Here is a 27,332-nt window from a genome sequence, read left to right on the forward strand (position 1 = left end):
AATGATTCGCACGTACCCACATAGGGTCGCAGGTTGAACAGCTCTGACTAAGTGGATCTGTTGTTTCTTAAAATGTTGCTGCTGCTACTGCTACTGTGTGTTGTGTTGTGTTGTTTCTGTTGTTGCTGCTGGCAAATTCGTATCAACTGAATTATTAGTGCTCAATTCTTTCAATAACATTTTGCATCTGTTGATACGCTTGTGCTCTCCAATATGCGCTTCTCTCAAACATGATCCAAAATAGGGAGCAGTGCAAGCCCCTATAATTGCAATCGCTTAGATACCACGTTCAGTGTGTTTTCAAAGGAACTGCGGAACGGTTGTGTCTCTGCGCGTAAAAACTTGTTCCATTTTTTCGAAATTTTTTTAGAATTTTTGTTTTGGTTAATGTGCCATGATTTATGGTTAACTGATGTTCGCATTTAATTACAATCAAGTTAAAAGGACACAAATCTGAATTGAAAACATATTCAGACAAAAGTATATATATACATATATAAAGTTCATTCTCTATTTGGACTGCTCGCCGGGCTTGCAATTAAATTTTTTATGTCCCAATTTTTATTGCGTGCGAGTGTTGACATTTAAGTGATTTTTTAATTGTTATGATACAGTTAATGAAAAAAATGTAAATACCGAGTGCGTCTGAATTGTGAATTGTATCTAGAAAATAAGAGAATACAACATTAGCACGTATTGTATTTAATCGGTAATTGTAATCGGTAAATTGTAAAACAATCAACCGGCATTTCACTAAGTAAAGCCTGTGTTCGGTATGGGAAATGTTTTTGTTTTGTTTTGTTATTTTTGTTAATGGTTGTGCATTGGCTCTAGTAACACTAAATTAAAATAATATTAAATAAAAAATTAAATAAAATGAAATAAACACTTAAACGCGAACAACATATGAAGCATAAGAAGCATTAAAACAGAACAGAACGCATTTAGTGTTTCGCATCTTGTATCTCGTATCTTGTATCTGGTATCCAAAGCGTAGTATTTTTGAATTTTAAATTGTTAAAAACGAATCATTAATTGCCACCGTCGCCCAAGTTTGTGCGTTCAGCAAACATACACTCAAACATACACGCTCAGTGCACATCGTAAGTAGTCTCTGTTAGTCTGTTAGTCTGTTAATCGGTTAGTCTGCGTAGCTGTGCCAAAATGATCAACTCTTAAGAAAACCTATAAAATATCTTAGACTGTAATAAGACGATGTCAACTAACTAGGCATTCTTTTAATGAATACGGTTTTAAACATACTTTTTTATGTACTTAACTAATCAATGGCAATGGCAATGGCAATGTCAAAGTTGTAGTTGTAACAACATTCATTCATGATAGATAATAGTAAAATAGAGATTAAAATAGAAGGATTCTCATCATCAAAAATGATGACTTAAATTTCTTAAAAGGTCACCACCACTAACCTTCTTTGATTAGCTTCCTAACACAGGAAAATATACACATTTGATTAGAAGTCCGCGTTTAAATCCCAATATTCGAAAAATGTTCCTCTTTTAAGAACTATTTATTACTATTTATTAGTTTTATTTTAATTTGAGATAAAATAAGCACCTCTTAAACATTTATTGTTATTTATTTTTAAACTCCAGCTCGAACTAACACCTTAGAAAGACTGCTAATTAATCTTACTATATTTCCGAGTAGTGCTCGAACCAAAAACGACCGTGAGCGTTCCTGCTTTACATTTCATACATGATGGTTACATACCACCAAGTCAAGATGGCCATCAAATATGCTATAAGTAATGTAAACAGGAGAGTATAAGGCAACAACGCCGTGGCCAATGTCCAAAAGTGTAATTTAAGCACTATATTTCTGAAACAGACAAATTATCCTCTTAAAATCACTGCAGTTATGACTCTGATTAGCCTGAGGTGTAGAAATATTGCGAATCTTCCTGTAGTTATTCGGGGTATGTATAGATGTACTAGAGGTACGCGAAGACAATGTCTTACCATCTATACCTAAAATATTGGATTGTAAACCGAAAAATCATAAGGTGCAACTAACAATGCAATCTTCAGCTAATTACACCGTGAAGCGTTCATACTTTACATTTCTTAGATATAAGAATGTTTCTTCTTAGATTTGAACCATTGAAACCTATACCTAATCAATCAAAAATTATTTTATGTATTTCTTAACTGCTTCTCCTGGCATTTTTGAAATATTTCTCGTTTTTGTTTCCTGCAATTAGTGCAGTTAGTTAGAACTTTATTTTGTATATTATATCAGTCTTGTCAGTCTAGTCTATTTGAAAATAAGGATACTTGCAATGTCCGACGTAATTAGTTTAGTGAATGGTGTTGAAAATTTTTTACAAAGTAGAAATGTTGAAAATTTTGTCTGTTCTAAATAAATTAATAGTGCGTTAACTGCAAAGAAATAACTGTCCAGAGATAGTCTGCAAGTTTTTGTTTTTAAAGCTTATAAGACAATTAGTTATATATTCTGATCTCATTTAACCTTTTTGTTATACAATACATTAATATAGATTCATTACGATATCTAACCTAACTTACTTATCGATCATTAGCAAAAAATAGTTCATTACGACTGTTATCTTAGCGTTTTTATGTCAGGCTAATAAGAGTAATGACTTCAGGAACGTCATTTGGTGCGCACTTACAATAAATGCCAATTTGGATAGAAGTTCGTTTATTAGGTTGGGCCCCTTGAAGCCGTTGCAATAGTTGAATATATGAATGTAATTATTTTTTTTATATTTTATGCTAAATATTAAAGCATGTATTGCTCATTTTATAGCCACAGCTTTATTTTTATAATTTTCATTATTTGTATGTTGCAAGTTTGATATGCAATATTCGTTAAGGGATAATGTGACATTGTACATTATTAGTCACACGCATAATTTTAAATGCCTGCACAAACGAAATATTGGCTGACTTAAAAAACATTATAACAAAGTCATATATAATATTGTATACACACCCCTAAAGATAGATAAAAAATTACAACGAACACAATTTTATTAAAGACTAAACTAAATAGTTAATTATAATATAATATAAAAATATATAGACTAGTAAGGACCTACAGATTGAAATATATTCCGAATGCTTTTTTTAAACTTTTTAGTTTAAATTTTTATTTTGATTAATTGATAGAAAAATTTTGCACAATATATATATATATATTGATCATAGTAGTTAAATTATCACTGTCATGTTTATAAATACAAAATATTTGAGATCAAATCGAAAACGGACAACTCAAAAAAGTTTGAGCTATAATATCGTTATTAAGATAATAACGTTATTATATCTTCCTTTAATCTCGTCTTTCCACAGATGAAATTAAAGGACATTAACACTTGCAGATTTTGCAGAATATGTAATAATCCATATTTGTTACTCGTACCTCCTGTGACAGTCAGAAAGAGATCTGTGAATGAAAACCAGTAGTTATTGTTAAGCTTATTAATAGTCTTCAAGTAAGTTCGTAAGTTATAATATGGTATATCTGATAGACCGCGCTGATTGATACAACAATTCTACAAACGACAAAAAAAAATTCATTATAATAAATATTATTATAAAGCCGTATTCCATCAGGAACATAGACTATTTACATAGAATTGCTAGGTATTTCTGTTTAATGCTTAATATCTTAATTCGTTAAATGATTTATTAATTTCATGCGGGATTGTTCTACTCCAGGTAGTACGAGGCTTGCCGGGTCTTCTATTGCCTTGAGAATTCCATTGTAGGGCAGCATATGATTTAATAAATATGGTATTTTTTATATTTTTGGAATGATATTTTAAGAAAGTTATTAACTTTAAAATAGATAGTTTAAAAATATCAACTTAACTTTATTGACAAACTTCTGTGAAGTCTTTGTATACTCTAAACACTCTAAACTAGGAGAAAACTTAGTTTAGAGTGTTTAGGATACATTATTTTGTATAAGAAAACAAAATTGATTTGAAATATACCATATAAGGTTATATATTGGTTTGAAACTGTAATACAGCACTAAAACAGATAATTGTATCACTTTTTTTGTTTGTTTTCGTAGCATTATGTTGTTGTTGGCTTAAGATATCTTTATGAAACATAACACAATCCAAATCAAAGTTGAGGTTTCAATTTGAATGATTTGTTTAACAATTTATGAATATATTTTATTGTTTCATTTGGAAAATGCTTTTCCTATCTGTTTAAGTATTTGTGTTTGGTAAAAGACTTTTGTCGTTTACTTACCAAATTAGAATAATGAATAGTGATATAAGCATTTTTACCGCAGACAATTATAAGTAAGGCGGTTTGCAGCTCAATGTGATGAAAATTGAAACTTGGCTTATAGATGAGTAGAGTAGGCAACACGCTTACCAGTCCAATGCATTTATGGTAGATTACATTCACATTTATATATAGACGCATATATAAGTTTTTTGGTTTTGTTTTATAACCATAAATGTATCCATATACACGAGTAATTTACGAATGCAAAATCTTTCAAATATAGCAGCCTGGATCAAGTTACCCTTTGTGTGAACATTCTCATAAATGCTTAAATGGGTGCACGTTTGGATTGAAGAATATTATATACATATATATATAAATATATATATGAGTATAGTGATACTCATATAAAAATAAGTTCAACAAACTTTTTGGATATATATATAACATAATGTCTATACATATATCCAAACACAGTCTAATGAAATATATAAGTAGGACAATTATAAAAATTAATGAAGAGATCATTATATAAATTTCTGACCGATTAAGTGATTTTAATATAAAAAATATTTTGTATGAGATTGGTATGGGTTTTTCAATTTATTTATAAAATGTGTGGCTTGTACATCCTCCTTATATGTTTTAAGAGATTCTTTGTATTAAATAGTTTGCGTGATTCCTGCTTTTAGAGTGAGTTAAAACTAAGTGGTATTCAATTAAAAAACTAAGAAACATTAGGGAACATAATTAGAAAAAATATTCAGAAAGCATAAATATTATGCAGTTGCCATAATTGGTGAATGAAGAACGCCTCCATTGGTCTTTGGCATTTTTATTGCCTGTAGTTAGCATTCTAAAAATATTTATTAAGTAAAGAAAACTTAAGGTTTGCAACTTTGTTACTTTCTTTTTATTAAGCAAGCGCTCGCAGGGAACCGGTTTAGCTCGAAGCGTTTGTTCCCAGGACTGCGCATACACGCTTGCCTCTATGCAGTTGACAAGTGGGTATCGCGAACGAACACTTAAAATCAATCTGAAAATGAAATGAGATGCAAAACATCTTCCAGATAATTAGAAAAAAAGTAACAAAATAGAATTAAGGTACAAATGACATGCCAGCCAGTCCACATTCTAAACATTCTAAACATTCCTACACGCCAGCTATGCAAACGTAATTATCGATTTAAAATTCGAGCATGCACAAACTATAAATCGGTTAAGTCAGTCTTTTATAGGTAGGAATATCAAGAAGTATAATAGAAAAGAGAAGAGGATGTCTTTGTTGCTTCGTTCTAAAGAATTAATATGCATTATGTTTGGCTTGTGCATATGCCAAATAATAAATAACGCTGATATTGTTGTTAGCGGTCAAGGTCGCCGCCAACAAAATCGTGCTTCGCGCCCATACAACACATTCCAACAAAGATCAGCTATCGATATAAAGGATAAAATAATTGAGTTACAGTGTCATGCGAAATGTGAGGAAGGTTACATGCCACCAAGTCAGGTATTAAGCCCGGATAGCCATCAAATATGCTATAAGCAATGTAAACAGGAGACTATAAGGCAACAACGACGTGGCCAATGTCCAAATGTGCAATTTAAGCACTATATTTCTGAAACAGACAAATTATCCTGTTTAAATCACTGCAGTTATGACTCTGATTGTCCTGAGGTTCAGAAATGTTGCGAATCTTCTTGTGGCTATTCGGTATGTACAGATGTACCAGAAGTACGCGAAGACAATGTCCTACCACCTATCCCTAAAATATTGGATTGTAAACCGAAAGGTCATAAGGTGCAAATAACAATACAATCTTCAGCTAATTCCACTTATTATTGTCATGTCGAAGTTCGTTACCATATAGGTCAGTCGTTGGCAGACCGAAAATTTGGCAAATGGCAGTGGCAACTTGTTGAAAAACTTGCAGAAATTTCTTATACAAGGAGTAAGAGGTAAATGATTTTACATTAAAGTTATGTATTAATATGCTTATGTTTAAAATATTTTCGTAAGAATTGACGTAGCTTTTGATTTAAAACCCTCATGGTGGTATCAAGTTAGAGTTGCAGCCGTGAATGCTTATGGATTTCGAGGATATTCTGAACCATCCAAACCTTTCGCACTTACCAACAGTAAGTAATAAATTAAACATCTTACATAATTATATTAGTTTAATATTTATATGGTGGACTAGAAGTCATAAATAAGTTCTTATATAAATTTAATAATTTATTAAACAACTCTTGAGTTGATAGTTTTACCGTATATATGTATATATAGGTTGATGTTGAGCCTTTTCTGATTTAGTGCATCTGAGCAAGTTTTTTTAACATTGCAGTTTATTTCCATTACTTGTATAAAATTTTCAATATGTTGCTATATGTGTTATAGATAGTTAACTATAACAACGAATCATATACCATATTTCACATGATATATTATAGTTGAAAATCAACTCAATTCTTGTTTATTATTTTCCTTAAATTTATTACAAATCAACGCAATCTGAACATGTAATAACAGATTGTGGATTAGAAGTGTATAAAGATATACATATGTATATTAGTAAGCAGATCTTTTAAAGGCTATTATAACGCTTTCAAGTTTCATCACTTACTGTAACTTATTCGTTGCAAAGAAAGTACCAAATTTCTAGGGCGTCCTGACTTAACGATTAGATAAAAATCATCTATTGTGACTAACTTTTTCCGCTACTCCAAATTAGTTTACTTCTCCAGATATGAAGGTTAAAAGTTGGCAATTTATATATAAAAATTATGCCAAATGGTGTATCTACTTATCTAATTACTTATGTTGTTAATGCAAAAAGTGTATACATCAGTTAATATTAGATGGTGTGTGTAGTTTTCATTAGTATAATCAATGTAAAAAGTGAACAATTTTAAACTACGATGTCTTGATAAATAAGCTATATCGGCATATATCAGAGTGGACAAAGTTCTTTAGAACAGGTGGCGTTACTTAAATTCGTCCGCACCTTTGGTATTACCAATGACGATCTATTATTATTACCATAAGCAAATGAATCTATCAGAAGCCAGAGTAGAACAAATGTAAAAAACTGTGGTAGCAAAAAAAACGTTGGGATTATATGTTTTATATAACAACCCTAATTTTTAGTAGATATGGCGTGATGATATTTAATATTATGTTTTATTTATATATCAAATGTTTAATACTATTTAGACATTTGCAAAGAATTGGGACTTATATGCAATATGCGCTTAGTGATCTTTAATATACGAAATTTAAATAAATTTATTTGTATTTAATACTAACAATTTTTTATTGTTTTAAAATTTTTCTTCTAATCTTAGAGCCCAAACCACCTAAAGCCCCAGCAGATGTAAAAGTAGTAGCTGCACGCCTAGAAAAGAATTATTATACAGCTAGAGTCATTTGGTGCCCATCTAAGTCAAATTTACCTGTTGAGAAATACAAGGTTATGTGGTCGTTATATATTAAATCAAATACATCGGGACAGTCCCAGTCCCTCATTTCAAGTGAAGCCGATGTTAAAGATGTGAGCATACAAATTAATAATTTTACTAAAACGTCAAAAATAATATGTATGAAATTATGTAAATTCAATATTTTAAGGCACTTCATTATGAATTAACCAATTTATTACCGGAATCCAGTTACTACATACAAGTACAAGCGATGTCTATCAGCGGCAAACGCCGACTCAAATCAGAGAAGTTTTCATTTCTTTATAATACTACGATCGCAGCACATAACGGCCATAATTCGTTAAAATGTGGTCATAACCAACAGCCATTTAGACAAAAATACCTCAACAATAGTAACGCAAATGAGCTCCCATATAACAATTCTATGCAAAGGGCGAAGTTTATGGACAATGGTGTACAATCGAGCTATGAGGTACGATATCGCTTAAATAGAAAACTAGGCATGATTGTACAAATATCAGGATTTCATTCACATAAGGAAAAGTATGATGTAAATAATCACTTTGAAAGGCGTGAAATTTAATTCGCTTATGTGCTTTTATTGCAGAATTTATGAACTTTGCTCCAAAGATACGAATTGTGATCAACGTGAATATAACGCAATACGTGCCAAAGTCAGTATTTTAATAGTAATAAAACAATGGTTATAAGTCTAATGACACATACGTTTCTGATATGATTTGTACATAAACATGAACATAAAATATTATTAAAATAAACAATTCATGTATAAATTATTCAGCATTAAAGAATGCTCTGTCTATGTTAAAATTAGAGTAGAGTATAACCAGATCTGACGAGGCAAAGAAAATTTTTGAACACAAATATAAGTTTGATATATGGTATATGCAAACTTTATATATTATATAAACAATCATATCAGAAACAAGAAAGCAATGCTTATGTATTTGTTTTTGTAGTTTAATTTATATATTTGTTAATGTTGGCTTAAAATTCTTTTCAGAAGAACTCGTTGGAATTCAGCAAATTAAAGTACAACACGACTTATGTGCTTAAAATATTAAGTGTAGTTGATGATATTGATAAAAAGAATTTCTCCTTCACGACGCCTAAATGTGAAAATTTTCGGAAGCGTTTTCCGAAAGTCCAATTAAAATGTTAACACCTTAATAAATTAATAATATATGTAGAAACGTTAATAGGAAACAGTTTTTAAAAAAATACTTAACTATAATCTTAATATTCACAACAAAAATAAAACACAATTTTTATAAATAACTGTACATTTTATTATTCAAATAGTTTTCTAAACTTATCAATCGGTTCAGGTGGCTTCACGTCAACTGGGAAGTCATATGTCATTTCTTCTTCAAAAGCGCCAAGTAATTTGCACTTTTCAAGTGGAATATTTTGTTCAATTAATAGACCAATCAATCTCGTTGTTTCTAATACAGGACCTCCTACAATATGTAAGAAGTGGTTTTCTTTCTCCTTCTGCATACTGAATAGTATGCGTTTTGACACGAAGTCAGCATAATTGCTCACATGTCCAACGCTAATAAAACGTTTTTCAACTGGAGAATATGCTTCTATAACTGCACGTAGATTTTCAGAAATTTTTAAGTCACTTGCGTCTGCATATACTATACGAAAGTGTATATTAAGTGCTTTATAAAAATCTATAGCGAGGTTTAAAATTTCTTCCATTAACGCATCAGCTTCCTCTTGATTTGTCGCGGCAGCAAAAGTTTGTACGGCATTGGTTTGTATGGCGGTAAATAAGTTTTCAGTTGTTGCATTAGTTACATTGCGCGCTTTATGATAACTACGTCCGCTGCTTACACAACGCAAAGGTATAACATTCGGATAAACACATAACTTGGTCACTGCGCCAAGAAAACTTTCAAATGAACCCCCACCTACCAAATAAGATGGATTTAATTTATTTATCAAATTTTGTTCCATAACCATGTGATAATCATCCATTGGAGTAGCATTAGCCTCTAAGAGAATAGCGCGTACAAAATCTGGGTTTGACATTGGTATAAAATCACCGTCAAATACAAAATACCGTAGCAGCGCTTGAGTAGCTTTGTAATCAAACTCAGCAGCTTCCTCAAACAAATAATACCGACTATTATCTTCAAAACGTATCAAATCTGTACGCTTTAAATGCATTTCACCTTCCTCAATGCGAGGAACATTACTCCTGTACAATATGTTTTCTTCTCCATTACTTGGACAGTGCTTATGTAGTAAATTTGGAATATCTAAAAAGCTATGTATGAAATCATCTTCAATTGGATAGAACTTTTCCTTTAAACTCTTCACGCTGTTTCTTAACGATATTCCTTGCTCTTTTAATGCTTCAATTTCGCTGTTCCCTCCTTCAGACTAGAAGATAATTATAAGGTAAATACAATTCAACTTTTTTTAAAAGAAACCGCACCTTTGATAAATTTCTCAACTTAACGGCAATTTGTGCTCGTTGCTGATCCAACTGTTGAATCTCCTCCTTAAATTTGTTATAAGTTTTATACTTTTCCAATATATTACTTAAGTCTATACTTGATTTCCTTCGTGAAATGGAATTTTGCAGTTCCTCTCGATTCTGAAAGGTTTGTTTAAAATCCATGTAAGGATATATTATGGCATTGTTTTCCTTTGCCTTGTCTCCGGTAACATATAAGGCAGAAACTTTTCTTCGCTGGACTGTAATACTTTTAAAGATCATACGATTAACAAACGCTTGAGTATATATTTTTAACATTTTGAAATATTTATTTCAAATAATTGAATTTATACAACAATACCATGCTTCTTAATATGCATAACAAACACAGCTGTTTTAACAGCTGTTAATGTTGACAGAAGGTGTGCAGAAATAAAAATTTTTAAAATAAAAGTGCTGCCAAACTACGTTGACGTTTAAGCAAATATTTTTTGATAATTTCTCAAGCAATATGTGTCTTGATATTAGGAAAACAATTTTTTATAGGTGTAAAATAACCTATTCAAGAAACATAAGTGAGTCGTAATCTCAGAACCATGATTTAATAGTTTTCAAATGATAGTTTTTCTGGTTACATTCGGCAATTATATGTCGAAAAGAAAATAAAAATATAAATTATAAAAACAGGTTACACTAGAAACTTTAAAAGTGTTAATCGGTGATTTTCATAAATTTCTAGAAATCATTTTGGATAGAAAAATTTTGAAAACAACAAACAAATAGACAACACCCACAAATCGCTCAATAATGATATTTTACTTGTGCCGTGTAAATAAGCAAGTACCTTGCTTAAACCCTCGAAAGTTAATCATACTTTTTCTGTATTTATTGACCGAATTAACTAACCGAAAGGGATCGTTTATTATTAGAGTTAGATCTCTACTTTTATATTATATTACCTTTTAGTAATATAGAGTTAATGATGATCCAATACTATTTATGCTAGATTATGAAAACGTATTTGAAAATGGGATAACAGTTTAGCACAACGGTAAAATAGATTCTTAACTGATACATTGTTATTGCATAACATTTGATCGAAAATTATTTATTGTATCTGAAGTTTTTTTCTTTTTAAAAACGATTTAATTTAAAACTCTTTTTTTATAAGCACCGCTTAACTTCATTTAGATTTATTGCGACCTATATTTAATATTAAAATAGTTTTAACAAGTTCCAATATATTTAATTAAAAAGTAATATGTAGTATATGGAATTATACAAAAATTTTAAGTTAAAATAAATTTTCGGAATCTACACTAACCTTTTGAAACTGTTTTTTATGCTAGAAAAATCAACAGATTTCGGTAGCAATATAAAAATATATATATTGAATATTATAACACCTGGAAAATTAATTATCTAATTGTTTAAATCTATTAATATTTTAATACAATCTATTAATATATTTTTCACAAAATAATATTTATATGCGCATATTATCCTTCGGATCAACTTAAAATTTTATTGTATTATTTAAAAAAATAAATGTTTACAAATATTAATAAATAACACAATTTTAAAAAATAATACAGAGAATTTAATAAACATTTTAAACGACGCTATCAATCGATAGCAAAGGCACAAAAAAAATTAACAATGAATTAGATAAATACTTATGTACATAAGTTACTGAGCACAATCACTTAGCTTGTTGCAATGTCTGCACAAATGACGGCGGAGGTTTGAAATTAATAACTTCGTTATAGACTAGTTCTTTCCATTTTTCAACTGGCAAATCCATATCTTCAAAACTTTGATCATATAAGGGTGATGTTTGTTCATCACTGGGTTCGGAATATTTCTCCATATACGGATGCGCTAAAGCTTGTTCAGCTGTGATACGTTTTTCAGCATCCAGTTCCAACATTTTTTCTAGCAAATCAATAGCCAAAGGATTTGCTCCTTTGAAAACATTTTTAAAATTACGACGCTTCATTGGGGGTAACGATTGTATGTAATTTCTTGCACTTTCAGAAGAAATCTTTTTCATGAAGTCATCAGGTGGAGTACCAAGTACTTCCATAATTAAGTTTAATTGATGTATATGATCAGTGCCGGGAAACAGTGTATGCCCTGTAAGTAACTCTGCCATAATGCACCCTACAGACCATATGTCAACAGTTTGATTGTAATGCATCCAGTTGAGCATAATTTCAGGTGCGCGATACCAACGCGTAGCTACATATCCTGTCATTTCGTTTTCGGTTGGACGTGCTAAACCAAAATCTAATATACGTAACTCACAATCCTCATTCACAGCAATATTGGAAGGTTTCAAATCTCGATGTATAATACCGGCACTATGGATATATTTGAGACCTCGCAGTATTTGGTATACAAGAAATTGTACATGATCATCGGATAAACGTTGGGTACGTATAATGTTATTCAAATCAGCATCCATGAGATGCGTAACCAAATAGACTTGTTGGAAATTTTCCAATGTTACATTTATGGGATGCGGATGAAAAACGTCTAACAGACCAATGACATTTTCATGATCCATATGTTTCAAAAGTCGCAGCTCACGATAAGTACGTTTTGCATGTACTGCTGATTGAAATGGACGGGCCAGCTTTTTTATCGCCACATACATATTTGTACCCTTGACAAGCGCTTTACACACCTGGCCATATGCGCCAGATCCAACAGCTTGTAATTGCTGATAGATTTCTGGAATTTCCCATTCTGTACGATTTATTTCCAGTTTGTAAAATTTATGCATTTTTAATTAATTTCTTAATACTTGTAAAATTAAAAATTTAATTTTATTTCATTAAATATACAATACACGAACAATAATATTCAGCTGCTGATTAGAGTTATCTTAAAGTTATTAAGCACTTTATACGTAAATATAGTATAAAAAAACTCTTTGATTCATAATATATAAATATAAAATTAACACAAACACACCTTAAAGAACTATTTTCATTACGAAATGTGAGCAATTCTAGGGTTGCCTCGAACTCGCACAAAGAACATTATGATTAAAAACCAAAAACTACTAATTTGTCTTTACTCATCTACTACATATAATGCTTTATCTGATTAACATATAATAATCATTGAAATTAAATACAATTTTTGATTTAAAACAGTATAATAATTATCAAAAAGTCGATGGAGTTTTATTTAAAACTATTATCACATTTGTGATAAATTATAAGATATATATAGTATATAATTTATTAATCTCAAAACATTCTTCAACATTTTTCTTTATAGTTTTAATCATTGTGAGAGGGTATGACTAATATGATAATTTGAATTGATTAATTATTACATAATTAAGAACTTGACTTACAAATAATTTCCAATTTCCTCTTTTTCTGGCCATATATCGTTATTCGTTAATCGATTTGGATGTTTCCCGTTTTATTGTACGTCTTCAGGGCGTTCTAGGTCTTCATACACTTCTTTTACCTTGAGGTTTCCATTTTAGCGCAGCGTGCGAAATTGCTGATCTGTCTTTACGTAGAGTATGGCCCAGCCAACCGTATTTGCGCTTAATTATTTTTTTACTGATCTCCGTCTGATTTGTGATACACCATATTCGTTCATTCGTGATTATTCTTGGCCACCAGATTCCTACTATCCTTCTTAGGCGCGATTGATAAAGGTTTGTAGTTTTCCATTGTTAAAATGTAACAAAATGTAATTTGTATAACATACAAACATATAAAACAACAATAAACCTTTATTTTAGTATCTAATACTGAACAAAAATTTTAGAGGATACTACTTTAGAGGACGGTCAGCTATATGATCATGTATTTTGAATGCATCAATTATATATATTTGAATACGTACACAGAGACTATACTTGAAATGCTTGACAAATATCAAAATAATTAAAATAATTAAATGACTAATTTCAAAAAGAAATTATTCTAGATGTATCAAACATCAGATACAGACAACAGTGTCACAATTTAAAGAACATGTAAAAATCAACCACACTTAACATGTTTATGTCCCACATTACAAGGCATTTAGTGCCTTTAATAAAATAAACATGAGGATGGTAGCTGAATTGATTATTATAACTATAAAGGATGGTATTCAGTAGTTTTATTAGCTGTAGTGAATTTCAGGTATGTGAGTTATTATTTTTCATTTTATTTTAAATGAATAACAGTTACAGTTTTATCTCTATATTGAAATTTAAAAATCTGCACTACTTTTAAAATATATTCGCGGCTATATTAAAGTCAACTGTCACTGACATTAATTTATAAAAATGCCTTTTTTCGTTATCTTAAATTTATCTTATACTTAAAACTGAATTTTGTAAGGAAAAAACAACTTAATTTCGCTGAAACGAAGATAAAATTAAGATTTTTGTAAAATTAAGAACTGTCTGAACATAGTATAAGAAATATGTTTAATATAAATTTTAATATTGCTTAATTTATATACATAAATATATTGAAATCTTATTAGACATGAAAGTTTTTTTTTGGTTTTTTAATGAAATAGTATTACTTATGACCCACTCACTCCACTTTATCTTTTGCTACATGCGCACACTGCTAATGACTACCACCGGTTTTTCGTTTTTCATCCCCCCGCATTGTTATTATTTTTTTAACTCAACAAAATGATAATTACTGCATAAACTGTTAATGTGAGAATGTTTTATTTGCTATAATTTTTATGTTTTAACACCACTTTTACTTAATTGTACATTGTTTTTGCGAATGCTTTTATTAGAGTTTTTATCTTTAAGTTGATTTTGAAGATAAGCTGGTAAACATTGTAGAAGTTCTATCAACTGCTGTGGCAATGTTATCAGTATTGACTCGTACCGCGTAACGTTTGGATCGTTCGTTTTGAGTGTCCAATAGAAATCTGTGCCTTTATTTATTTAAAATTTTATCGAAGTACCTGACGGTGAGTTAACTGAAAAATTAAATACTATTTTTTTTATTATTTCCAAATGTAAAACGTGTATGACCTACCTATACCATTTATAGTATAAAATTAACAATTAACACACAGCCAAACATTAAAATCTAACGCCTGATCATCTCTCATAAACTTTTGTTAGGTATGCACGATTGACCTTTGGTCTGCAAACTAAAATAAATTTGTATTGTGAATTTATTTATATTACAATTGATTTAGGCTTTTATAATTGTAATCTTGAAATATCATTAATTATAAAACAAAAATTACAATCATTTTTAAAAATTAGATTTTAAATAAGACGAGTCAAGAATAAACCGGGAATTAAAATGCAATAATATGGGTTATAGATATCTTCAAGAAGCGGTGAAAGTAAAGTCCATAGTTAACATTTTATAGCTTTTATAAATTATTATTATTATAATCATTATTATTATAAATTTTATTATTATAGTGATTTTATATAAATAAGATTATATAAAGTACTCCTAAGCTAAAAGTTTTTACAACTACTACTAGATTAGATTAGTTATATGCTTTTGATATGAATATATATATGCACATGTGTGCTTAAAATTAAAATTATAAGATTAGAGGTCTAACTTTTGAACTCTTAGTTTTGAGTTGGTTGTTAATATTCGTTTACACTTTTGAACATTAAAATTTTTTAGGAACATATGCATGTATGATTACAATGCATTTTTTAATAATGCATTCAGCTTCGAATAAATTATTTGCATAAAATATGTAACAAAGTTAATCAATGAAATATATTATGCTTTTTTACATTAAAATTCGAAAGTATATGTGAATAAAAGATATAAGTTTCTCAAACTTAGAATATATTTGGAAAAATTAATTCGCAAATAATTAAATTATATATTATATTGTATAAATAAAGTTAAATTTGTAGCTTGTGATATCTTAAAATTTTCATATCTATAACTGCGACTTTTCATATACTGTTCATTAGAAGACTGTAGAGTTCATATTGCAATAAAGTGTTTATATCTTTAAACTGTAGAATTTCTTACACTGCCAAGCTTTCGCTTTTCCTATTTAAGCGTGATTATTTCTAACTAGTTTTGTATAAGTTAATTTCAAGTTTAATATTCGGACAATTGGAACATGACATCGCTATATATAACATAAATTGTTATTCTTAGTGTTTGATATAAAGTTCAATCGAATTTCACATCGACCAACAATTATATCTATATATAAAGTATTCCATATTAAATACATATTAAATTTGTACAAAATAAGCTCTTTGAAAAATATTACAGACAAATATATATACAAAATATTTATGTTAAAATAACACCGCAATTACAGCGAAACGAAGTTAATTTCGCCATAAATATTCTACTTTTGATACATACCTATACAATTCAAAGAAAAATTTGCTAAAAACAATAATTAATATTTTCTATACAACGTAATATATAATGAGCAGACCTTGTTTTGAAATTTCTTGCAATAACATTGCTGATTTGTATTTAGTGTACTAATTCTTACACTTTGATACTTTCTTACACTATGATAAGTACCTAGTCGTGATTATCTCATTAAAATAACATGCCTTATAATACTTAAATATTAATCATTTGAAAAACTAATGTCACTAATTTGTACTCACATTGGAGTTTCAAATATTATTTGTGCTGATCACAACTTCAGCGTATGATATTATAACTTTTGATATTCAAATACAGTTGTGCTCCAGCGTTTGGCTTAAGGTGTTCAATAATATCAAATGAGAATTGCATGAGTAACTCAAAAATCTTTGAGGAGTTTGAACATTTTGAAGCATTAATCTTATACATAAATGGAATGCATTTACAATAAAATAAATTATTACATATACCCGTATTATGTTTTTCAGATAACATCACAAACATGTCCACCTTATTACCAGGCAATATTGTCTATGGAGGCCCAGTCCTTAACACTGAAACTCACAGCTACAGATCCTTAGGACATTTTGTTTTAGAAAAATACAAGAGTTACGGTGACAAAGTTATGATGGTAAATTAATAGTTTTAATTAATAGAAAATTCTATTATATTTTGTTTTAAAGATCGACGCAGTTACTGGTGTGGAGTACACAGCAAAATTTATATACGATTCGATTGTACGTTTAGCTAATATTTTAACGAGTATGGGCGTTAAAAGCGGTGATGTTGTGTCTATCTCAAGTGAAAATAGTGTTGAGTTCGCCATTGCACTTTTTGCAACTTTTGCATTAAATGCTACTGCGGCGCCCATAAATGTGACTTATTCAGAACGTAAGATTTTCGATCTATGATCAAAAGATTGTTGACAGATTACTTTGTTTTATTTTAGGAGAAGTCGATCATGCCATTAATTTATCTAAGCCAAAAGTTATTTTTGCTTCGAGCCAAACAATCGACCGCATTATTAAAGTAGCAAAGAACAATGCTTTTGTAAAGATTGTGATATCATTCAATTCAGCTCATGGAAGTAAAGAAGCTAATGTATATTCTTATAAGAATTTAATGGAAAGTAAAAACATTACCGTAAATGGAAACTTTGATCCTCCATCTTGCAACAGGAGTGAAGATGTGGCTTTAATAGTATGCTCTTCTGGTACAACTGGCTTACCAAAAGGTGTACAACTAACTCAGAATAACATTTTGACTACGTTAGATTCTCAGTTGTAAGTATATATGAAATTCAAATTAAGAATTAATTTTTATATGTTATCATTGTAGAGAACCAACCGCAATACCTTTAGGCGACATCAATTTACTGACTGTTATTCCTTGGTTTCATGCATTTGGATGCTTAACACTTATTACATGTTCCTGTCTTGGTACATGTTTGGTATATTTACCAAGATTTGAAGAAAGAAAGTTTTTAGGTGCCATAGAGGTTAGTTCACTGTATTTTATATTTCAATACGATGAAATGATGATGATGTACACATATTTGTAGAAATATCGTATTGTTATGGCTTTCATGGTACCACCTTTGATGGTTTTTCTAGCCAAACATCCTTTGGTAGAAAAATATGACTTATCGTCGTTATTAGCTTTGTTGTCTGGAGCCGCTCCCCTTAGTAAGGAAACGGAAGATCAAATCAAGGAAAGGTAGCTATTTGAAAGCAATACAAAGAAGTTCATAAATAAACACTAAGTTGTTGGATAAATATTCGTTTTTAGAATCGGTGTTCCCATCATACGTCAAGGTTATGGATTGAGTGAAGCAACTTTAAGTATATTAGTTCAAAATGATGATGCTTGTAAGCCTGGCAGTGTTGGTGCGCTCAAAAAAGGACTTTATGCAAAAGTTATTGATACTGAAACTGGTCGCATATTAGGTGCAAATCAACGTGGCGAACTTTGTTTTAAAGGAGACTGTATTATGAAAGGCTACATAGGTGACACCAAAGCTACGCAGGGTGCTATAAAAGATGGTTGGTTACATACCGGAGATATTGGTTACTATGATGATGATTTTGAGTTCTTTATTGTCGATCGCATAAAGGAATTGATTAAGTACAAAGCTTTTCAAGTACCACCAGCAGAAATTGAAGCAATTCTATTGACACATCCAAAAATAAAGGATGCCGCTGTTATTGGTAAACCTGATGAAGAGGCTGGAGAGTTACCAATGGCTTTTGTGGTGAAACAAGCTAATGTACAACTCACTGAAAAAGAAGTTGCAGATTTTGTAGCAGAAAATACTTCGTCGCCAAAGAGGTTACGGGGTGGTGTGTTATTCGTTGATGATATCCCTAAAAACCCGAGTGGTAAAATTTTGCGACGAATTCTAAGAGATATGATTAAAAATCCCAAATCAAAATTATGATCATTTAATAAAAAAAATTAAATTTGGCTTACATGTTAAATACAGCGGTTATGGAAATTGATTTTATACATATTTAAAGAAATTTATACCAAATAAAACAAAAAGTAAACAACTTACCAAGTTCTTATTCCTCAGCTTATAAAGACCATAAAGACAGAAGTTATAACAATTACACATTCCAAATTTTAAAGGTACTAAATTAAAAAATGAAATATGAAAATGAATCAAAGAAGTTAAACCGAAAGTACCCTTCAAACTTTGATTAAATGTAATTGTTGATAGCGAGATATGCACATGAGTAATGGAAAATAGTTGATAAATAAGGCAAGCTGCATAGAAAATATGTTGACAAATTAGTTCTGTTAGAGTACGTACGTGTAATGGAGATAAAGTAAGGAGTACCTTGATTTTATTATTTTGCGTTTACGTACATAAAATATTAAAGATAATTTGTGAGAGCTAACAGGTTTATCCCGTACCATCCGAACTTTATTTACATTTTATTTATAATAAAAAGACGGACATCTGAAAAAAGCAAAAATATGGATTTACACGACGTGTCATTGTAATCTGATTGTCAGATAACAGTTTTGTTTAATTTTGTATGAAAATTTCATTCATTCCCCAAAATTATTCACAATAGCACAAGTTTGTACTGTACAATACTGTACTAAGGTGAAGTGTCCAAAATAAATCAACTTGAATTTGAAGAAATTACGATTTATGTAATTATATTTTTAGTTGTTAAAATTCCTATACAAAAGAGAGCTAACTTCTAATTTTAAACTTGTTTTGCTTTCGAAATCAGGAATAATTTAAAATGACAGCTAAAATTACAGTCAAAACACTCGTTTGAATCCAGTATTAACAGTCGCAACAATTGTATCGTATAAGTAACAGTCGATTAATGCTCGCTAAAACGCATCTAATTCAAAAGAAACAAATATCCTTGAAAGTAGTAAGAAATTGTTTGAAGATGCGAATCGAAAAAAATAATTAATTACTAATTAGTCGCTTTCTGATAAATGTGTTGCTTCTTTATTATTTTATTTTGATAGTAATGTTGCATTTAAATGATAATAATATATTAACAATATAAGCTGATCTGGGATTAGTTATATTTATGAACAGTTAAGATCAACTTCCGTTTTTTAAAAAAATTAATATACATTATTACACAATATTTTTATTAAAAATACCCCCAGATGACATGATTGTATTTAAAATGTATTAAACACTTTATACTGCCTACAAAAAAAATTTCTTTGAAGTTCCTATGTAGAAAAGAGGCGATATTTATTACTGCTACATTGCTACATTGCTCCATACCGATTTGCTATACTTAGTTGCTGTCACTACCAAGTTATTACATGTAGCGAAAACATGTTGGTTAAGTTAAATTAGAGTGACGTCCTAGTATAACAAAGCCCACTTAAGCTCAAATTATAGCGCGTTGTGATATGACGAAGTTGCGTTGTTCATGCGTACATTAGAAGGGTCCATAAAAGGACCGTAGTGTTCAGCGTACAGAATATGCTGAAAGCCATTACCCCCATTTAAGTAAAAGTGAACCAATTTGACATGTCTATGAACTTGAACTTGCCTAAAAGTTTTTAATATTTTATTTGCCAAAGATGGGCATTGATAAGGATATAAAGTAAGGATTTTATCTCTACTTATACAAGGTCTTCATAGCATTTTTTACTATTAGACATTGACGATCTCTCACCGTTACCGTAGTGTTGAGCAGATTCCACTTTAATTGAAACAGCTGTTTGGCACATTTCTTGCCCAGCTGGAACCAACTAGATTTCGAGATCTGACAAATCTGAAATCTGTTCACCTGTCCAGGTTTTTTTAGCTATACTCAGATTTTATTGATTAATTGGCAGCTTAGTCGTTGCTAATGGCATCCCAATATCCGAAAAATAAATGCCAGAAAGCAGCATACCTGCTTGGCAAGTTCGTCTACCTTGAAATTACTAGAGATGTTCCTGTGTTCAAGTACCCATGTGAGTTGGAGACTGACATGCCAACTTGTGTTAATTTCTCGTTAAGAGAAACCCGCCATTCTCGAACTATTAAGGATGTAGCTGTAATGGGAGATTCTAAAAACCAATTTATAGGAAAAATTGATACTGTCGACCCTTTCGCTACTTTTAAAGCGAAAGTTTTAGCGAAAAAGTTTATACCGTGTTAGCAGAAACTACTCTATCTAGAGTTCAAATATTCATTTTTCTTAATTAATTAACCGCCTTTTACGTTGGCATGTCGCTTTACTCTCTACATTAATCTCTACATCAATTTAACAGACTGACAATAACTATCTGAATGTTAAGTTTATTTTCTGAGCTATATTCCATATTTGTATTTTAATTATACAATGTACTTAGATGCAGTAAAAAGTTTTAATTGCTCCTTTTTTTCTGTTTTTAATGTTAACTATCGTTATTGAAGCTATATCAATCGCTGCGGTAATGTTATATATTAGTGTTTTCTCGTATCTCGTAACATTCGGTTCGGTTCTTTCAGGTGTTTTATAAATAAACGAACCTGTGACTTTATTTCTTCAATTTCAATCGGAGTACCTAACGGTAACTAATTAAATTTATTAATTATTATTTTTTTAACTTTTATATAGGAAGAGATATTTCATTCATTAAGTATTAAGAAGTTAACATTTTTTTATATTTTATAGATATAAATAAAAAATAGAATTTATATACAAATTTTAATGTGTAATCCAGCTGATCTTTGGATTCAAAAAAAAATTATACATACATATATATTATTTTTATTGTTATTTATTTATAGTGAAGTTAATTGCTAATTACAATTATTAAAGCTGAAGTTCAAAGTCAGCATATCAAAGTAGAGATAAAACGAAAAATATTAATTTTATTGTGTTTTAAGTTACTTGGTTTCATATTGAAGGATATATATTATAATATATATATATTATATATATACTGATTATATATATTATTATATATATAAATATATATATAAATTATATATATTTCATTTTATTTTTACATCCTTATATATCTTATCCTTATATCCTTTTATATATATATAATAGTCCTAATAATAGTCCTAACAAAGTTAGTCATTATCTAAAAAAAATATACTTCATAATTGAATTGGCTCATTTATAATTTTATAATATAAACTCCATTAAATTAAGATCAATTAGTTAACTATTACACATATACAAGCTTCCTTATATGTAAATGAAATACAAAAAAAAAAAAATTTTTAATAAAATAATAATTATAGTAATTATAAAAGAGTAACTTCAATTAATTAATTGTTGCATATAAATACAAAATGTATGTTTTTCAGACACCATCATAAATATGTCAACCTTATTACCAGGCAATATTGTCTATGGAGGCCCAGTCCTTAACACTGAAACTCACAGCTCCAGATCCTTAGGACATTTTGTTTTAGAAAAATACAAGAGTTACGGTGACAAAGTTATGATGGTAAATTAATAGTTTTAATTAATAGAAAATTCTATTATATTTTGTTTTAAAGATCGACGCAGTTACTGGTGTGGAGTACACAGCAAAATCTATATACGATTCGATTGTACGTTTAGCTAATATTTTAACGAGTATGGGCGTTAGAAGTGGTGATGTTGTGTCTATCTCAAGTGAAAATAGTGTTGAGTTCGCCATTGCACTTTTTGCAACTTTTGCATTAAATGCTACTGCGGCGCCCATAAATGTGACTTATTCCGAACGTAAGATTTTCGATCTAGGATCAAAAGACTGTTGACAGATTACTTTATCTTATTTTAGGAGAAGTCGATCATGCCATTAATTTATCTAAGCCAAAAGTTATTTTTGCTTCGAGCCAAACAATCGACCGCATTATTAAAGTAGCAAAGAACAATGATTTTGTAAAGATTGTGATATCATTCAAATCAGCTCATGAAAGTAAAGAAGCTAATGTATATTCTTATAAGAATTTAATGGAAAGTGAAAATATTACCGTAAATGGAAACTTTGATCCTCCATCTTGCAACAGGAGTGAAGATGTGGCTTTAATAGTATGCTCTTCTGGTACAACTGGCTTACCAAAAGGTGTACAACTAACTCAGAATAACATTTTGACTACGATAGATTCTCAGATGTAAGTATATATGAAATTCAAATTAAGAATTAATTTTTTTACGTTATCATTGTAGAGAATCAACAGCAATACCTTTAGACGACATCAATTTACTGACTGTTATTCCTTGGTTTCATACATTTGGATGCTTAACACTCATTACATGTTCCTGTCTTGGTACATGTTTGGTATATTTACCAAGATTTGAAGAAAGAAAGTTTTTAGGTGCCATAGAGGTTAGTTCACTGTATTTTCTATTTCAATACAATGAAATGATGATGATGTACACATATTTGTAGAAATATCGTATTGTAGTGGCTTTAATGGTACCACCTTTGATGGTTTTTCTAGCCAAACATCCTTTAGTAGAAAAATACGATTTATCGTCATTATTAGTCTTATTATCTGGAGCTGCTCCTCTAAGCAAAGAAACAGAAGATCAAATCAAGAAAAGGTATAATAAAAGCATTAAAAATTTGAGTTGCTTATTATATTATTTGCTTTTAGAATTGGTGTTCCCATCATACGTCAAGGTTATGGATTAAGTGAATCAACTTTAAGTTTATTAGTTCAAAATGATGATGCTTATAAGCCTGGCAGTGTTGGTGCGCTCATAACAGGAGTTTATGCAAAAGTTATTGATACTGAAACTGGTCGCATATTAGGTGCAAATCAACGTGGCGAACTTTGTTTTAAAAGCGATTTCATCATGAAAGGCTACATAGGTGACACCAAAGCTACTCAGGGTGCTATAAAAGATGGTTGGTTACATACCGGAGATATTGGTTACTATGATGATGATTTTGAGTTTTTTATTGTCGATCGCATAAAGGAATTGATTAAGTACAAAGCTTTTCAAGTACCACCAGCAGAAATTGAAGCAATTCTATTGACACATCCAAAAATAAAGGATGCCGCTGTTATTGGTAAACCTGATGAAGAGGCTGGAGAGTTACCAATGGCTTTTGTGGTGAAGCAAGCTAATGTACAACTCACTGAAAAAGAAGTTGCAGATTTTGTAGCAGAAAATACTTCATCGCCAAAGCGGTTACGCGGTGGTGTGTTATTCGTTGATGATATCCCTAAAAACCCGAGCGGTAAAATTTTGCGACGAATTCTAAGAGATATGATTAAAAATCCTAAATCAAAATTATAAACATTTAATAAAAAAAATTAAATTTGGCTTACATGTTAAATACAGCGGTTATGGAAATTGATTTTATACATATTTAAAAAAATTTATACCAAATATAACAAAAAGTAAACAACTTACCAAGTTCTTATTCCTCAGCTTATAAAGTCCATGAAGAAAAAATTATAGCAATTGACACATTCCAAAATTTAAAGGTATTAAATAAAAAAATAAAACACGAAAATGAATAAATTAGTTATGTAGAATCAAAGAAGTTAAACCGAAAATACCCTTCAAACTTTGATTAAATGTATTTGCTAATAGCGAGATATGTACATGAGTAATGGAAAATAGTTGATAAATAAGGCGAGCTGCATAGAAAATATGTTGACAAGTTAGTTCTGTTAGAGTACGTACTTGAAGTGGAGACTTAAGAGTACCTTGGATTTTATTATTTTGCGTTTGCATACACAAAAATATTGAAGAGAAATTGTATAAATTAAAAGGTTTTGAAATTTACATAAAAAACATCAAAAACATTTGAAATTTACATGCAATATATGGTCAAAATGCTAAAACTTAATATTGGATTACTTTTTTTAAGCTAGATTCATTAAGCTTTATTCATTGAAGAATAAAAACGTCTATAAGTAATTTTAATTCGTAATGAAGATATGTTTAATATCTGATTTAATTACTTTCGTAAATGGTGGAATGGTGCAGAGTTTCACTTTCAACTTTTATGTTAAGGAAAACTAGAAATAATGTTATAAATAAATTATTCAGAAATATTACAAATTGTAAGTATCTGGAAGTTTTAGTAAATCGACTAGTTAAATAAGATATAACTTCATTTAAAACAGTGGCGTAACTACATTTTTTAGGCCTGTAAGCAAATTCTAACTAAAGGGCCCCTATCAACATACTAAGGGGCCCCTCTTTTTATACTCTTTACACGAAAAATGTGAAAAGGGTATATAAGGTTTGTCAAGATTTTCGTAACGTATTAAAGGAAACGTCGGAAATATCATTAAGTATATATCAGTACAGTATATATATACTTTTTCAGTTCAAACTACTCTCTCAGCTTTTGAACTCTTCGAATGAAACTTTACACACATACTTTTAGCCGACCCTGTTCACCATTTGATTTGATTGAAATTTGACGTCTATTTCTTGTAGCTGTGATATAAACTTAACAATCGGATATGAGGTTTCTCCGTTTTTAATAAAGGTATTTAAATAGAATTTGGTGTATACAGTACTGATATTTGCAAAAGACAACGTACAAAATTATTTTCAAATGGGTTTAAATCTAGATATAGCTTCCATATAAACTCTCGATTAAGGCACATACTTTTCTTAGAAAAACCTTTTTATTTTATAAATAGGTTTAATATTTTATTTGAAGTACATACATATTATGTACTTTAAATTTAAAATTTACGTATCTTTTATAAAATGCAATATGAAGTTATTCCAACAAAAAACGTTTACAAACATTTACAGTGGGGCCCCCTATATTCGGGGGCCCGAAAGCGTTGCTTCCAGTTGCTTCCCTGTAGTTACGCCACTGATTTAAAATGAACATGTTTATTATTACATATTTTAACTTTCTTTACCAAAATATACATTTTTCAGCTCTTAATCACTAAAACTTCGTTGTGTGGCTATATTATATTGCAGAACAATTATTTTATTATCCATAATAAACTTTTCTTCCTCGAAAAACCATCAGAAATACTGACATATGTATTCAATTTCCACAATGATGAGATGATTTTTCTAAATAGATTTATAGTTAAATTTAATTCTAATGATAAACTCTTCTAGAATTTTAGTAGTTAATGTCATTTCTCGCACGTAGATATTTATCAGGGCGGTATGCAGGAGGAGTTTTGCAAACCAATTTAAAGGTTATATAAAAACTATAAATTTAAAAGGATCATATATATCTAGTGTAAAATGGTCCAAAATATTTTAGATATGTATCATACCTTATACATGCACTTGGCCTTTACAATTCCGAAAATACAATTAATATATTAATTTTGGATTATATTAATTTCATTTATGGACATAAGAAATAATATTAAAATCCCAACAAAACAATTAGTTGTTGGTTAAGTATTATTAAACTCACTTCTCATATACAATATTAACGTCACAACATATATATGACGTTTGTTACTTATAGAAATGATTGACCTTAATCTTCTCTTCAAAAAGCTCATAGTTGCCGTTTTGTTGCCTGCACTATTGATAAAGGAGATTATGTTTTTAAAATTGGGGTATTTGCAAAGAAAGTATTCAGTTGTTCTTTTTTCTCTTCTTCCCAGTTGTTCTTGCACACACATATCCTTTAAAGTAATACTCAATTTTTCAGCGTAAATGCTATATGATCAGCGGTCTCTGCCCAATAGAATTACTGTTTTTCATAAATTGTATCTTGGCCATGTTATTGCGGTTCTTTTACAATCCATCGTAGATCTTTTTATGTTCCTGTACTTTTAAAAAAAGATTACGCGTTGGAACACAGATCAATGGTATTGTGTACTGATTACTCACTGAATTTAGTTGAATTTTATATTGTTTTACTAGCTTTGATTTTGTAGTATAGTTGAACAGTGCGAGAACAGAACTGTACAATTGGAGGAAATTGCAATCTATTGATTTTGTATGTTCCTTTCCAAAATCAGCTCACCTGCCTTAGCGGTAGCAAAAATTTTAACTTGGAAGAGACAGCACACGTCCGTCCTTATATTATTATAACTTTTTGTGCCTAAGTTTTTTTAATAGTAAAAAATATGTATATGTGTTTGTTACGTATATAAGTTACACAAAACTTAGATTACAAAGTAATAGTTATAACTGCGGATATTTTCAAAGAAGTATTGTCAACATAAAGGAAACAATTTTGAAAAAAAAATTGAAAAATTAATAGTAAAATTAAAAGTAAAAGTAAAGTGAAAGTAAGTAAAATTCTATAAAAAATATAGGCTCCTGAAACCTGTCCTATTAAATCAAATTATGTACTTATCAACTTAGATGTCTGCTTAGCTATCACTTTTTTCGAGGTATAACACTTCGCTTATTATAATATAATATATAACACATGTTATTT

The 27,332-nt window shown here is 29.8% G+C and overlaps 5 protein-coding genes and 1 long non-coding RNA gene across 10 annotated transcripts; 3 read left to right on the plus strand and 3 right to left on the minus strand.

Moving 5' to 3' along the window:
• Nucleotides 1-189: 189 nt before the first annotated feature.
• Nucleotides 190-8,896, plus strand: LOC119683873 (anosmin-1). 4 transcript variants are annotated; one of them, XM_038097744.1, is made up of 7 exons: nucleotides 190-1,103; nucleotides 5,460-6,194; nucleotides 6,256-6,374; nucleotides 7,581-7,786; nucleotides 7,864-8,219; nucleotides 8,284-8,350; nucleotides 8,701-8,896. In XM_038097744.1, exons 2-7 carry the CDS (start codon nucleotides 5,512-5,514, stop codon nucleotides 8,857-8,859), a joined length of 1,590 nt encoding a protein of 529 aa, XP_037953672.1. In that variant the 5' UTR covers nucleotides 190-1,103; nucleotides 5,460-5,511; the 3' UTR covers nucleotides 8,860-8,896. The 4 variants fall into 4 exon arrangements, with proteins under 4 accessions (XP_037953672.1, XP_037953676.1, XP_037953673.1 ...); XM_038097748.1 differs by having other exon boundaries at nucleotides 8,704-8,896; XM_038097745.1 differs by having other exon boundaries at nucleotides 5,464-6,194.
• An 85-nt stretch (nucleotides 8,897-8,981) lies between these two features.
• On the minus strand, nucleotides 8,982-10,544 carry LOC119683874 (serine--tRNA synthetase-like protein Slimp). Its single transcript, XM_038097749.1, has 2 exons — nucleotides 10,147-10,544; nucleotides 8,982-10,091 (listed from the first exon to the last, which is right to left on the minus strand). Exons 1-2 carry the CDS (start codon nucleotides 10,465-10,467, stop codon nucleotides 8,988-8,990), a joined length of 1,425 nt encoding a protein of 474 aa, XP_037953677.1. The 5' UTR covers nucleotides 10,468-10,544; the 3' UTR covers nucleotides 8,982-8,987.
• Nucleotides 10,545-11,651: 1,107 nt separating this feature from the next.
• On the minus strand, nucleotides 11,652-13,151 carry LOC119683875 (mitogen-activated protein kinase p38a). The gene has a single exon (XM_038097750.1). It carries the CDS (start codon nucleotides 12,935-12,937, stop codon nucleotides 11,852-11,854), a length of 1,086 nt encoding a protein of 361 aa, XP_037953678.1. The 5' UTR covers nucleotides 12,938-13,151; the 3' UTR covers nucleotides 11,652-11,851.
• A 1,867-nt stretch (nucleotides 13,152-15,018) lies between these two features.
• On the plus strand, nucleotides 15,019-19,073 carry LOC119683877 (4-coumarate--CoA ligase 1). The gene is made up of 7 exons (XM_038097751.1): nucleotides 15,019-15,108; nucleotides 17,009-17,151; nucleotides 17,204-17,411; nucleotides 17,470-17,803; nucleotides 17,859-18,018; nucleotides 18,082-18,236; nucleotides 18,309-19,073. Exons 2-7 carry the CDS (start codon nucleotides 17,023-17,025, stop codon nucleotides 18,955-18,957), a joined length of 1,635 nt encoding a protein of 544 aa, XP_037953679.1. The 5' UTR covers nucleotides 15,019-15,108; nucleotides 17,009-17,022; the 3' UTR covers nucleotides 18,958-19,073.
• LOC119683879 lies at nucleotides 15,025-24,508 on the minus strand. Of its 2 annotated transcripts, none has more exons than XR_005252700.1 (3): nucleotides 24,350-24,508; nucleotides 15,177-15,294; nucleotides 15,025-15,117 (listed from the first exon to the last, which is right to left on the minus strand). It is a non-coding gene; the product is annotated as an uncharacterized LOC119683879 (long non-coding RNA). The 2 variants fall into 2 exon arrangements; XR_005252701.1 differs by lacking the exon at nucleotides 24,350-24,508 and adding an exon at nucleotides 19,075-19,164.
• Nucleotides 21,534-24,344, plus strand: LOC119683878 (4-coumarate--CoA ligase 1-like). Its single transcript, XM_038097752.1, has 7 exons — nucleotides 21,534-21,551; nucleotides 22,303-22,445; nucleotides 22,498-22,705; nucleotides 22,764-23,097; nucleotides 23,153-23,312; nucleotides 23,376-23,530; nucleotides 23,584-24,344. The coding sequence occupies exons 2-7, from the start codon at nucleotides 22,317-22,319 to the stop codon at nucleotides 24,230-24,232; spliced, it is 1,635 nt and encodes a 544-aa protein (XP_037953680.1). The 5' UTR covers nucleotides 21,534-21,551; nucleotides 22,303-22,316; the 3' UTR covers nucleotides 24,233-24,344.
• Nucleotides 24,509-27,332: the final 2,824 nt, after the last annotated feature.

Source organism: Teleopsis dalmanni, chromosome 2, assembly GCF_002237135.1.
Source record: "Teleopsis dalmanni isolate 2A chromosome 2, ASM223713v2, whole genome shotgun sequence".
Lineage (NCBI taxonomy): Eukaryota > Metazoa > Arthropoda > Insecta > Diptera > Diopsidae > Teleopsis > Teleopsis dalmanni.